Source organism: Entelurus aequoreus, linkage group LG09, assembly GCF_033978785.1.
Source record: "Entelurus aequoreus isolate RoL-2023_Sb linkage group LG09, RoL_Eaeq_v1.1, whole genome shotgun sequence".
Lineage (NCBI taxonomy): Eukaryota > Metazoa > Chordata > Actinopteri > Syngnathiformes > Syngnathidae > Entelurus > Entelurus aequoreus.
In genome coordinates this window covers 2,806,666-2,820,466 of record NC_084739.1, presented here as the reverse complement: position 1 = coordinate 2,820,466, position 13,801 = coordinate 2,806,666, and the positions used below count along the sequence as shown (strand labels likewise).

At 38.1% G+C, this 13,801-nt stretch overlaps 1 protein-coding gene across 4 annotated transcripts in view; it reads right to left on the bottom strand.

Moving 5' to 3' along the window:
• LOC133657061 (uncharacterized) overlaps nt 1-13,801 on the bottom strand; it is a 67,768-nt gene that overhangs the window by 36,072 nt on the left and 17,895 nt on the right. For 2 of the 4 annotated variants that reach the window (XR_009827219.1, XM_062057960.1), the window contains exons 8-11: nt 12,234-12,252; nt 8,608-8,858; nt 4,638-4,750; nt 2,861-2,954 (exon numbers count right to left, since the gene is read on the bottom strand). Coding sequence is in view for 3 of the 4 variants with exons in the window: in XM_062057960.1 (XP_061913944.1) it covers nt 2,861-2,954; nt 4,638-4,750; nt 8,608-8,858; nt 12,234-12,252 (477 nt within the window). In the remaining variant the exon portion in view is untranslated. Of the gene's footprint in view, nt 1-2,860; nt 2,955-4,611; nt 4,751-8,607; nt 8,859-12,233; nt 12,253-13,801 lie in introns of all 4 variants that reach the window. The other 2 variants (XM_062057959.1, XM_062057961.1) reach the window with 2 other exon arrangements.

Here is a 13,801-nt window from a genome sequence, read left to right as displayed (position 1 = left end):
CCCTACGATAATGGCTTTTTGCCGATATCCGATATTGTCCAACTCTTTAATTACCGATACCGATATCAACCGATACCGATATATACAGTCGTGGAATTAACACATTATTATGCCTAAATTGGACAACCAGGTATGGTGAAGATAATGTCCCTTTTTTAAAAATTATTAAAATAAGATAAATAAATGAAAAACATTTTCTTGAATAAAAAAGAAAGTAAAACAATATAAAAACAGTTACATAGAAACTAGTAATGAATGAAAATGAGTCAAATGAACTGTTAAAGGTTAGTACTATTAGTGGACACAATCATGTCTGCTTACGGACTGTATTCCTTGCAGATTGTATTGATATATATTGATATATATATGATGTTTTTTGGGTTGGTGCACTAATTGTAAGTTTATCTTGTGTTTTTTATGTTGATTTAATTAAAAAAACAAAAACAAAACAAAAAAAACGATACCGATAAAAAAAAAAACGATACCGATAATTTCCGATTTTACATTTCAAAGCATTTATCAGTTACAAAGGATGGAACATCTCTACATATATGTAATATTTACATAATATATGTACAGTATATGATATATTATATGTTTATATCATATATACAATATATAACAATTACCATTAGGGATGTCTGATAATGGCTTTTTGCCGATATCCAATATTCCGATATTGTCCAACTCTTTAATTACCGATACCGATATCAACCGATACCGATATATACAGTGGTGGAATTAACACATTATTATGCCTAAATTGGACAACCAGGTATGGTGAAGATAATGTCCTTTTTAAAAAAAAAATAAAATAAGATAAATAAATTTAAAAAAAATTATTGAATAAAAAAGAAAGTAAAACAATATAAAAACAGTTACATAGAAACTAGTAATGAATGAAAATGAGTCAAATGAACTGTTAAAGGTTAGTACTATTAGTGGACACAATCATGTCTGCTTACGGACTGTATTCCTTGCAGACTGTATTGATATATATTGATATATATATGATGTTTTTTGGGTTGGTGCACTAATTGTAAGTTTATCTTGTGTTTTTTATGTTGATTTAATTAAAAAAAAACCAAAAAAAACGATACCGATAAAAAAAACGATACCGATAATTTCCGATATTACATTTTAAAGCATTTATCAGTTACAAAGGATGGAACATCTCTACATATATGTAATATTTACATAATATATGTACAGTATATGATATATACTGATATATTATATTATATGTTTATATCATATATACAATATATAACAATTACCATTAGGGATGTCCGATAATGGCTTTTTGCCAATATCCAATATTCCGATATTGTCCAACTCTTTAATTACCGATACCGATATCAACCGATACCGATACATACAGTCGTGGAATTAACGCATTATTATGCCTAAATTGGACAACCAGGTATGGTGAAGATAATGTCCCTTTTTTAAAAATTAATAAAATAAGATAAATAAATGAAAAACATTTTCTTGAATAAAAAAGAAAGTAAAACAATATAAAAACAGTTACATAGAAACTAGTAATGAATGAAAATGAGTCAAATGAACTGTTAAAGGTTAGTACTATTAGTGGACACAATCATGTCTGCTTACGGACTGTATTCCTTGCAGACTGTATTGATATATATTGATATATATATGATGTTTTTTGGGTTGGTGCACTAATTGTAAGTTTATCTTGTGTTTTTTATGTTGATTTAATTAAAAAAAAACCAAAAAAAACGATACCGATAAAAAAAACGATACCGATAATTTCCGATATTACATTTTAAAGCATTTATCAGTTACAAAGGATGGAACATCTCTACATATATGTAATATTTACATAATATATGTACAGTATATGATATATACTGATATATTATATTATATGTTTATATCATATATACAATATATAACAATTACCATTAGGGATGTCCGATAATGGCTTTTTGCCAATATCCAATATTCCGATATTGTCCAACTCTTTAATTACCGATACCGATATCAACCGATACCGATACATACAGTCGTGGAATTAACGCATTATTATGCCTAAATTGGACAACCAGGTATGGTGAAGATAATGTCCCTTTTTTAAAAATTAATAAAATAAGATAAATAAATGAAAAACATTTTCTTGAATAAAAAAGAAAGTAAAACAATATAAAAACAGTTACATAGAAACTAGTAATGAATGAAAATGAGTCAAATGAACTGTTAAAGGTTAGTACTATTAGTGGACACAATCATGTCTGCTTACGGACTGTATTCCTTGCAGACTGTATTGATATATATTGATATATATATGATGTTTTTTGGGTTGGTGCACTAATTGTAAGTTTATCTTGTGTTTTTTATGTTGATTTAATTAAAAAAAAAACAAAAAAAAACGATACCGATAAAAAAAACCCGATACCGGTAATTTCCGATATTACATTTTAAAGCATTTATCAGTTACAAAGGATGGAACATCTCTACACATATGTAATATTTACATAATATATGTACAGTATATGATATGTTTATATCATACAATTAGCATGTAGAATATTACAGTATATGTTTCAACGACTGAGCCTAACTTTATTGAGATTGTCACATTGACAGTTCCTAGTGCCACTCGCAGATGACTGAGTGAACGCGACGTGATGTCATGCAGATGACTGAGTGATGTCATGCCCACATCTTCATCATCGGCTTGGAAAAGTTTCTCATTTTGGCTTGGCAAGCGTGAGAAGTTGAAAGCAGCGTGAGACGGAACCACACCGGGCCCACCCATTACAAAACACACACACACATTCAGCCAAAGAGCACACATAGCCATTGAGCCGCGACAAAGTCAGGCCACCCCACTCACTTGCTCCGAGGCTTGAGGATCCAACTGGCCTTGCAGCGGCGGCACCGCAAACTGGATCTTCTTTGGACTGCTGGGCTCCATGGTGCCAAAGTGACTTATTCAAAAGAGGAGAGAGAGAGAGAGAGAGTATGTTGATGGGAGGGGTGGAGTAAAGAGGGTGTGGTCTGCTTTGCACCATCACTGCACATGACCACACACTGACAGGCGGAGAGACAGACGCATTTCTGTCCGTAGCGCCTTGAGTAGTTTTGGAAAAAAAGAGAAGGGAATTTATATGTAACATGTTAGGTTTGGGTCAGGGTTAGGTTTGGGTCAGGGTTAGGTTTAGGTTAGGGTTAGGCAGGGGTCGGCAACCCAAAATGTTGAAAGAGCCATATTGACCAAAACTACAAAAAAGTAATGGTCTGGAGCTGCAAAAAATGAAAAGTCTTATAAAAGTGTTATAATGAAGGCAACACATGATGTAAGTGTCTATATTAGCTATATTAGCCTACTATCAAAATGACTTTAAAAGTCTTATAAAAGTGTTATAATGAAGGCAACACATGATGTAAGTGTCTATATTAGCCTACTATCAAAATGACTTTAAAAGTCTTATATAAGTGTTATAATGTAGACAACACATGATGTAAGTGTCTATATTAGTTATATTAGCCTACTATCAAAATGACTTTAAAAGTCTTATATAAGTGTTATAATGAAGACAACACATGATGTAAGTGTCTATATTAGTTATATTAGCCTACTATCAAAATGACTTTAAAAGTCCTATATAAGTGTTATAATGAAGGCAACACATGATGTAAGTGTCTATATTAGCTATATTAGCCTACTATCAAAATGACTTTAAAAGTCTTATAAAAGTGTTATAATGAAGGCAACACATGATGTAAGTGTCTATATTAGCCTACTATCAAAATGACTTTAAAAGTCTTATATAAGTGTTATAATGTAGACAACACATGATGTAAGTGTCTATATTAGTTATATTAGCCTACTATCAAAATGACTTTAAAAGTCTTATATAAGTGTTATAATGAAGACAACACATGATGTAAGTGTCTATATTAGTTATATTAGCCTACTATCAAAATGACTTTAAAAGTCCTATATAAGTGTTATAATGAAGGCAACACATGATGTAAGTGTCTATATTAGCTATATTAGCCTACTATCAAAATGACTTTAAAAGTCTTATATAAGTGTTATAATGAAGACAACACATGATGTAAGTGTCTATATTAGCTAACTATCAAAATGACTTTAAAAGTCTTATATTAGTGTTATAATGAAGGCAACACATGATGTAAGTGTCTATATTATCTGTAATAGCCTACTATCAAAATGACTTTAAAAGTCTTATGTAAGTGTTATAATGAAGACAACACATGATGTAAGTGTCTATTATAGCCTACTATCAAAATGACATTAAAAGTCTTATATAAGTGTTATAATGAAGACAACACATGATGTGTCTATCAAAATGTGGCCGCATGGAACCTTCTTTACCGTCAATGACATCATATTTACGTTACACTCTTCAACAGTTGTCTCAAAGTTACTTTCACAAAGCCATACTGGTATCAGTGCAAAGGTTGGCATCAGTATCGGACTGATATGGTCTCTTTTTACAACAAGTGTATGCTGTTGGGACTGCAACCACAATGGAGGCCAAATCCTTCCATGATGTCATTTAAATATCACATACTTGCTATCAATTCACCAATCATCAATTCATCAATATTCGTTACCGACAAGAGAACTTATCTGCTGCCACCTGCTGGTCTCTTGTGTGTAGTGCTGCCACCTGCTGGTCTCTTGTGTGTAGTGCTGCCACCTGCTGGTCTCTTGTGTGTAGTGCTGCCACCTGCTGGTGATGCTGGAAGGAAACTGAAACTGAACTGAACACTTTCACTGAACAAAAACCAAACCGTTTATGAGTTCAACAGAACTGAGGTTTAAAAAGCAGAGTAAAATACATAAATGTGCAGAATGTTTTTTTAATAAGTGGATGTCGATTCGAATGTCATACAAATTATTGTTCAAAGCAGTCAATTTGCATCAACAATATAATTATGTTTATTATAAAATACCATCCAAATATTCTCCTTACAAACACTGTTGCTCTTTATTAATCATCTAAAATTGTGCTTTTATTTACAGACATTTACTTTTATTCCCCATGTTACAATATAATGACATAAAAACAGCTCATCTACCAAACCTGAGAAAATGTGTTGTAAAAAAATAATGCATTCCTCTGCAGCACATTGAAACACTTTTAGTTCATTATTTAATTGTTTTGTTTTTGTAATTGTTTTTCAATCTTCATTATTTACTTCAAGTTATTCCAGTATGTCTCTATATACATACAGTATTTTATTTATTTATTTTAAATTAATTTTGGCCAAAGGGGGCACATTTCAATTTCTTACACACACTTGTTATTTCATATGTTGTTGTTTTTTTCCCCCCTCAGTGCTATTTCATATGTTGACCAGAGGGGGGAGCACTTTTAAAAGCGACCCACAGTCAAATTAAAAAATCCCTCCTTTTTGGGACCACCCTCATTTTGATAGATTTCACCACCAGGGGGTGCAAATGAGATCTATATATTTTTTAGTTTTTTGTAATGTGCTTAAGGCCGATGACAAAGGAGTCAGGGACCCCAGATGGCCCCTGTGCCGCACTTTGGGCAACCCAGCTGTACAAGCTAACTGTCAATGGCCACTATAGTCTTAATACTGTAGTGTATTTGTTCATCCTATGGTCACATATGGGACGCGGGTTGTGTTACGTCAGCACCGGAAGTCGTCAAATCAGCTTGTTCACCTGGCGGGTTTTTTCCGGGGAGTCCTTCTTTAGCTGCCGTCTTGTTTGATCATATATCGCTGCACCTGTCAATGTTTACTCTTGTACGCACATTAAATCAACAACAAAAAATCCTGACTTTGGAGCAATGTTCACAGACTCTAGTATTTGGCTCTATATTAGATGCAATGGTTTTCTGTGTTGGGACCATATGGAAGGTACTTTTCCTTGTTGAGCACACATGCACAGTGGCCTAGTGGTTAGAGTGTCTGCCCTGAGAACGGTAGGTCGTGAGTTCAAACCGAGTCATACCAAAGACTATAAAAACGGGAGCCATTACCTCCCTGCTTGGCACTCAGCATCGAGGGTTGGAATTGGGGGTTAAATCACCAAAAACGATTCCCGGGCGCGGCCACCGCTGCTGCTCACTGCTCCCCTCACCAAACCAGGGGGTGATCTAGGGTGAATGGTCAAATGCAGAGCATAATTTCGCCACACCTAGTGTGTGTGTGACTATCATTTCATTGGTACTTTAACTTTACTTTTAACTTAAAAACACACACACACACACACACACACACACACACACACACACACACACACACACACACACACACACACACACGAACGATGACAAAGCCATATAATGCATTCCAATTACTAAGTCCAAAACTAAATAAATTAAAGCTGCAAGCAGCGATGGACGGGACCGACTTTTGAGGGCTCATAAAATCCAAACCGGAGCAGTAATTAAAACTCTTTTTAATCAGAAGGGTTCAATCTCTCTCCTGTGCTAATTTGAAGCCGACACGACAAACGCGCTCAGAGGAGATAATGTTTGAAAAAAGGTGACTGTTTTTACACAACTTTTGTTTTGAAGGGGGAATTGCAAACTTCTGTTGATTTTTGCTGGGGGTTGTCAGTGTATGAAATCTAGGTCTAAGTGAGACCTACATAGAGGTTTTTGTTTCATGTCTCTACGACATTCCTACTGGGAGTTAGAGGCAGTTGTGTCTGTGTTTTCTTCCTAGGGGGCGCTAGAGCGCAATTTTGAGTTTTGGTTTTTTGATTACATCGCAATTTTCACCAGTCCTGATGTGTGTGTCCAATTTGGTGAGTTTTGAAGCATGTTAAGGGGGTCAAATTACAGCTCAAAGAGGCGGCGGTATAATAATACAACGCTAGAAATACAATAGGGTCCTCTGTCCCTTTGGGACATCGGTCCCTAATAAAACATTACACTGGCTTTCAGTGCATTCCCTTGCTTATCCTTCAAAGTGGCTAAAAAGTGCAACGACATTCTCCGCTATCCACATCCACGCTTCACCAATATTTAGTCAATCATTTTGGTAAGTTCAAGTGCATAAAGAGTGATACGCACATGCACTTTGTCAAATAACAACTCACATAATACCATGTCAACATTTGCTGCTGAGACTGATGGTTTTCTCCATCATCAGTGGAGTGTAGGGTGTTTACTAGGGGTGTAACGGTACACAAAAATGTCGGTTCGCTACGTACCTCGGTTTAGAGGTCATTGTTCGGTTCATTTTCGGTACAGTAAGAAAACAACAAAATATACTGTACACTACCGTTCAAAAGTTTGGGGTCACCCAAACAATTTAGTGGACTAGCCTTAATTTCTAAGAACAAGAATAGACTGTCGAGTTTCAGATGAAAGTTCTCTTTTTCTGGCCATTTTGAGCGTTTAATTGACCCCACAAATGTGACGCTCCAGAAACTCAATCTGCTCAAAGGAAGGTCAGTTTTGTAGCTTCTGTAACGAGCTAAAGTGTTTTCAGATGTGTGAACATGATTGCACAAGGGTTTTCTAATCATCAATTAGCCTTCTGAGCCAATGAGCAAACACATTGTACCATTAGAACACTGGAGTGATAGTTGCTGGAAATGGGCCTCTATACACCTATGTAGATATTGCACCAAAAAGCAGACATTTGCAGCTAGAATAGTCATTTACCACATTAGCAATGTATAGAGTGTATTTCTTTCAAGTTAAGACTAGTTTAAAGTCATCTTCATTGAAAAGTACAGTGCTTTTCCTTCAAAAATAAGGACATTTCCATGTGACCCCAAACTTTTGAAAGGTAGTGTACATTTTTTTGTTTATTTATTTACCAAATTTGCAACATCTTCCACCAAAAATATTTTTCTTAATGGAATATTTGATGTGAAGTAATGGGAACCTTGGATAGGTCAATAATTCATAATAACATTGATTTTGATTCAATATTATGTTTTGAGCAATGACAGTTTGAAAGAAAAAAAAAAAACAGCTTTGTTTTATTAGTCAACATTGCAACTTTTTCTAAATTACATTTAACCTTTTAAGCTTTTTTATTTCACTTTTGTTATGTTTTTGTTTATTTTAATAGTATTTTTAGAATGTGCCGTGGGCCATTAAAACATTAGCTGTGGGCCGCAAATGCACACTTTTCACACCCCCGCTATAGGTAATAAGAAATTAAATGTGATAAATCTATGGATAAAAAGCAGAGGCTGGCGACGTTTATCATAACTCTCTCTCTCTCTCTGTCTCTGCCCCTCCCTCACCAATGCTGCGGCTTTGTTTTGTTTTTAACCCCTTCTTAACCCTGAACGTACATTGAAAATACACGCAACCCTAACTCAAAATGCCGGACATTTGAGACATTTAAGAAACTCCGCAAAAGAGGACATGTCCGGTGAAAAGAGGACGTATGGTCAGTCTATCCTAGCCCGTTAGCTGCTAGCATGCCGTGTGTTGTGCCTCGGTGTGCATTGTTTACACAACGTGTGTTACGCTACTTAATATGTCCGTGTGGAAACTCGTTCGGTACACCTCCGAACCGAACCGGAACCCCCGTACCGAAACGATTCGATACAAATACACGCACCGTTACACCCCTAATTAATACATTCTATATTAAAATATTCACCACTTTCTGCCTTGTGTCCTTGTGATTGATCTTCTCCAGGGTCTCTACCAAGTTTTTCATGGCGTCCTTTCCCTGCCTCTCCACCCACTTCCTCAGCAGCTGCTGCGTCCGCTCCTCAGAATCGGTCGGGCAATTCAGTTCACAATCCTCGATGGCGACGTGACTCATCCCGCTTTTCATCGCCACGCGGCGCATGGTCTTCCATCCCACCACCCCTGCGATCTCAGGCAGGTGAGCCAAGGGATCCTTGTCTGGAAACGAGTCCCATCATTAGTTGACGTGCATATGTAAGTTGGAGTAAACAGTCGGGACCTCAACTTATTAACCTCTTAAGGCCCAAGCTGTTTGTTTACATGCTTTTTTTTACAAACCCCGTTTCCATATGAGTTGGGAAATGGTGTTAGATGTAAATATAAACGGAATACAATGATTTGCAAATCCTTTTCAAGCCATATTCAGTTCAATGCACTACAAAGACAACATATTTCATGTTCAAACTCATAAACTTTATTTTTCTTTTGCAAATAATAATTAACTTAGAATTGAATGGCTGCAACACGTGCCAAAGTAGTTGGGAAAGGGCATGTTCACCACTGTGTTACATGGCCTTTCCTTTTAACAACACTCAGTAAAGGTTTGGGAATTGAGGAGACACATTTTTGAAGCTTCTCAGGTGGAATTCTTTCCCATTCTTGCTTGATGTACAGCTTAAGTTGTTCAACAGTCCGGGGGTCTCCCTTCTGCTATTTTAGGCTTCATAATGCCAAACACATTTTCAATGTCTGGACTACAGGCAGGCCAGTCTAGTACCCGCACTCTTTTACTATGAAGCCACGTTGATGTAACATGTGGCTTGGCATTGTCTTGCTGAAATAAGCAGGGGCGTCCATGGTAACGTTGCTTAGATGGCAACATATCTTGCTCCAAAAGCTGTATGTACCTTTCAGCATTAATGGCGCCTTCACAGATGTGTAAGTTACCCATGTCTTGGGCACTAATACACCCCCATACCATCACACATGCTGCCTTTTACACTTTGCGCCTCGAACAAGCCGGATGGTTCTTTTCCTCTTTGGTCACGACATCCACAGTTTCCAAAAACAATTTGAAATGCGGACTCGTCAGACCACAGAACACTTTCCCACTTTGCATCAGTCCATCTTAGATGAGCTCGGGCCCAGCAAAGCCGGCGGCGTTTCTGGGTGTTGTTGATAAATGGCTTTGGCTTTGCATAGTAGAGTTTTAAGTTAAAGTTAAAGTAGCAATGATTGTCACACACACACTAGGTGTGGTGAAATTTGTCCTCTGCATTTGACCCATCCCCTTGATCACCCCCTGGGAGGTGAGGGGAGCAGTGGGCAGCAGCGTAGCCGCGCCCGGGAATCATTTTTTGGTGATTTAACCCCCAATTCCAACCCTTGATGCTGAGTGCCAAGCAGGGAGGTAATGGGTCCCATTTTTATAGTCTTTGGTATGACTCGGCCGGGGTTTGAACTCACAACCTACCGATCTCAGGGCGGACACTCTAACCACTAGGCCACTGAGTAGGTGGCCTAGTGGTTAGAGTGTCCGCCCTGAGTAGGTTTAACTTGCACTTACAGATGTAGCGACCAAATGTAGTTACTGACAGTGGGTTTCTGAAGTGTTCCTGAACCCATGTGGTGATATCCTTTACACACTGATGTCAGTTTTTGATGCAGTACAGCCTGAGGGATTTCTCCAGATTCTCTGAACCTTTTGATGATATTACGGAGCGTAGATGGTGAAATCCCTAAATTCCTTGCAATAGCTGGTTGGGAAATGTTGTTCATAAACTGTTGGACAATTTGCTCAGACATTTGTTGACAAAGTGGTGACCCTCGCCCCGTCCTTGTTTGTGAACGACTGAGCTTTTCATGGAAGCTGCTTTTATACCCAATCATGGCACCCACCTGGTCCCAATTAGCCTGTTCACCTGTGGGATGTTCCAAATAAGTGTTTGATGAGCATTCCTCAACTTTCAAAGTCTTTTTTGCCACTTGTGCCAGCTTTTTTTTTAAACATGTTGCAGCCATCAAATTCCAAATGAGCTAATATTTGCAAAAAATAACAAAGTTTACCAGTTTGAACATTAAAGGCCTACTGAAAGCCACTACTAGCGACCACGCAGTCTGATAGTTTATATATCAATGATGACATCTTAACATTGCAACACATGCCAATACGGCCGGGTTAACTTATAAAGTGACATTTTAAAATTCCCGGGAAATATCCGGCTGAAACATCGCGGTATGATGACGTATGCGCGTGACGAAGTCCGAGTAACGGAAGTTATGGTACCCGTAGAATCCTATACAAAAAGCTCTGTTTTCATTTCATAATTCCACAGTATTCTGGACATCTTTTGCAATTTGTTTAATGAACAATGAAGGCTGCAAAGAAGACAGTTGTAGGTGGGATCGGTGTATTAGCAGCGGACTACAGCAACACAACCAGGAGGACTTTGTTGGAGCGCTAGCCGCGCTAGCCGCCGACCTCACCTTGACTTCCTACGTCTCCGGGCCGCCAAACGCATCGGGTGAAGTCCTTCGTCCTTCTGCCGATCGCTGGAACGCAGGTGAGCACGGGTGTTGATGAGTAGATGAGGGCTGGCTGGCGTAGGTGGAGAGCTAATGTTTTTAGCATAGCTCTGTGAGGTCCCGTTGCTAAGTTAGCTTCAATGGCGTCGTTAGCACAGCATTGTTAACCTTCGCCAGCCTGGAAAGCATTAACCGTGTATTTACATGTCCACGGTTTAATAGTATTGTTGATTTTCTATCTATACTTCCAGTCAGGGGTTTATTTTTTTGTTTCTATATGCAGTTAAAGCACGATGCTATCACGTTAGCTCGTAGCTAAAGCATTTCGCCGATGTATTGTCGAGATAAAAGGCACTGAATGTCCATTTGGCGTTCTCGACTCTCATTTTCAAGAGGATATAGTATCCCAGGTGGTTTAAAATACAAATCTGTGATCCACAATAGAAAAAGGAGAGTGTGGAATCCAATGAGCCAGCTTGTACCTAAGTTACGGTCAGAGCGAAAAAAGATACGTCCATCACTGCCTCTCAAGTCCTTCACTGTAACGTTCCTCATCTACGAATCTTTCATCCTCGCTCAAATTAATGGGGTAATCATCACTTTCTCGGTCCGAATCTCTCTCGCTCCATTGTAAACAACAGGGAATTGTGAGGAATACTAGCTCCTGTGACGTCACGCTACTTCCGCTACAGGCAAGGCTTTTTTTTATCAGCGAGCAAAAGTTGCCAACTTTATCGTCGATTTTCTCTACTAAATCCTTTCAGCAAAAATATGGCAATATCGCAAAATGATCAAGTATGACACATAGAATGGATCTGCTATTCCCGTTTAAATAAAAAAAAATCATTTCAGTAGGCCTTTAAGTGTCTTGTCTTTGCAGTCTATTTAATTAAATGTATGTTGAAAAGGATTTGCAAATGATTGTATCCTGTTTTTATTTACCATTTACACAACGTGACAACTTCACCGGTTTTGGGGTTTGTATATGAGGCCCAGAATGTTATAATTTGTACACGCTATCAGGCCCTAAAGTAAGTTTACCCGAGAAGTAAATCAAATTAGACTTACCACGCTGATGCAGCAACACCTGCAGGAAACAAAAAAGGTAGAATGAGAGTCAACACAGTCAATCACGTCACACAAAAGCAGTTTGTGGCGACCAAGCCGTACTTCCTGGCGGCGGTAGCAGAAGAACAACTGAACGTTGCTCACACGGCATTGTAGGATTGAGAACAAACCATGTTGGATAAAACTGTACAGAGGTTCTCTAAATAGATCAGATGTGGACATAAGAATTGACATCCGTAGCCTAGAGCCGTGTTTTTCAACCTTTTCTGAGCCCAGGCACATTTTTTCCATTGAAAAAAATCCAGAGGCACACCACCAGCAGAAAACATAAAAAAATGTAAATCAGCAGCCGATATTGACAGTAAAAAAATCGTGGTCGCAATTGTTGGATATGAATTTAAACCATAACCAAGCATGTGGACGCCGTCTGCTGCTCCAGACGCTGTAAGTCTTTGCTGCCGTCCAGCATTCTGTTTTAGTTTACTTTGCATCCAGTTCAGTTTTACTTTCTGTCAGGTTCAAACACTGATGACATCTATTAAACAAGACAAGAGGCAAAGAATTAAACAGAGACAGAACTAAATTTGGACTCATTATTGAGGAGAGTCGTCTGTACACTGTACCCTTGTCCGGTATCTCAGCACGCTCTGCCAAAAGATTGCACGCCTCCTTCTTTTATTTTGGACCCTCCCCGACCACATGGCCACCGCTGTTTCCAAAGGACAAAGGTCGCAAAAAGTTCACAGAAAAGGTCATAAACAATTCACAGAAAAGGTCAGTTCAAAAAGAGTTTGTAAAACAGTTCCAAAAGAGGTACATAAAATAGTTCAAAAAGACGTTTGTAAACCAGTTCAAAAAGGAGGTTCAAAAAGAGGTCGTCTGGAAATTGGGCAGAGCCTGTCTTCTCTCTGCTTTGAAGTCCTTGGGTTAGAACAATATCTTTCTGTTGATTACCATACATGAAAGAACACAGGAACACCTTCATCTTGCTTCCCCCCTACACAGTGGAGTTTTACGAGCCTTACTCTTGGTAGGTTTCAAAGACAGCTTTTGTCCTTTCACCAGACCCTCAATGTAACACAAAGTTTTTGTGATCATTTAGAAACAATTATTCTAACAGTTTCGTTTTCCATAGCCATCCCCGAAGCTTCAATGCCTTCTGTTTATTTTTGGTTTAAGCATTAGATACCTTTTTACCTGCAAGCTGCCTCCTGCTGTCGCCCGCATGTTGTGATCCCGACAAAACATGTTCCCGACTAGGGTTGCAAAATTCCGGGAATATTCAAAGTTGGAAACTTTCCATTGTAATTCATGGGAATAAACATTGAATGCAACATGCTAGATCTTGCAGCATGATTATTAGCTAAAAAAAACCTGATTTAATGCAAATTCAGTAGAATTTCAACCCTGCACTGTGCATTCCTCCATCACATGTGCAGTACATTCTTCCATCACATGCACAGATCATTCCCAGCATGCTATACACTACAGCAGGGCTATTGAGACCACACTAGTATTTGAGCCCAAGGACTTCATCCAGGCAGGTAAGTGTTGATGATATTACTGGG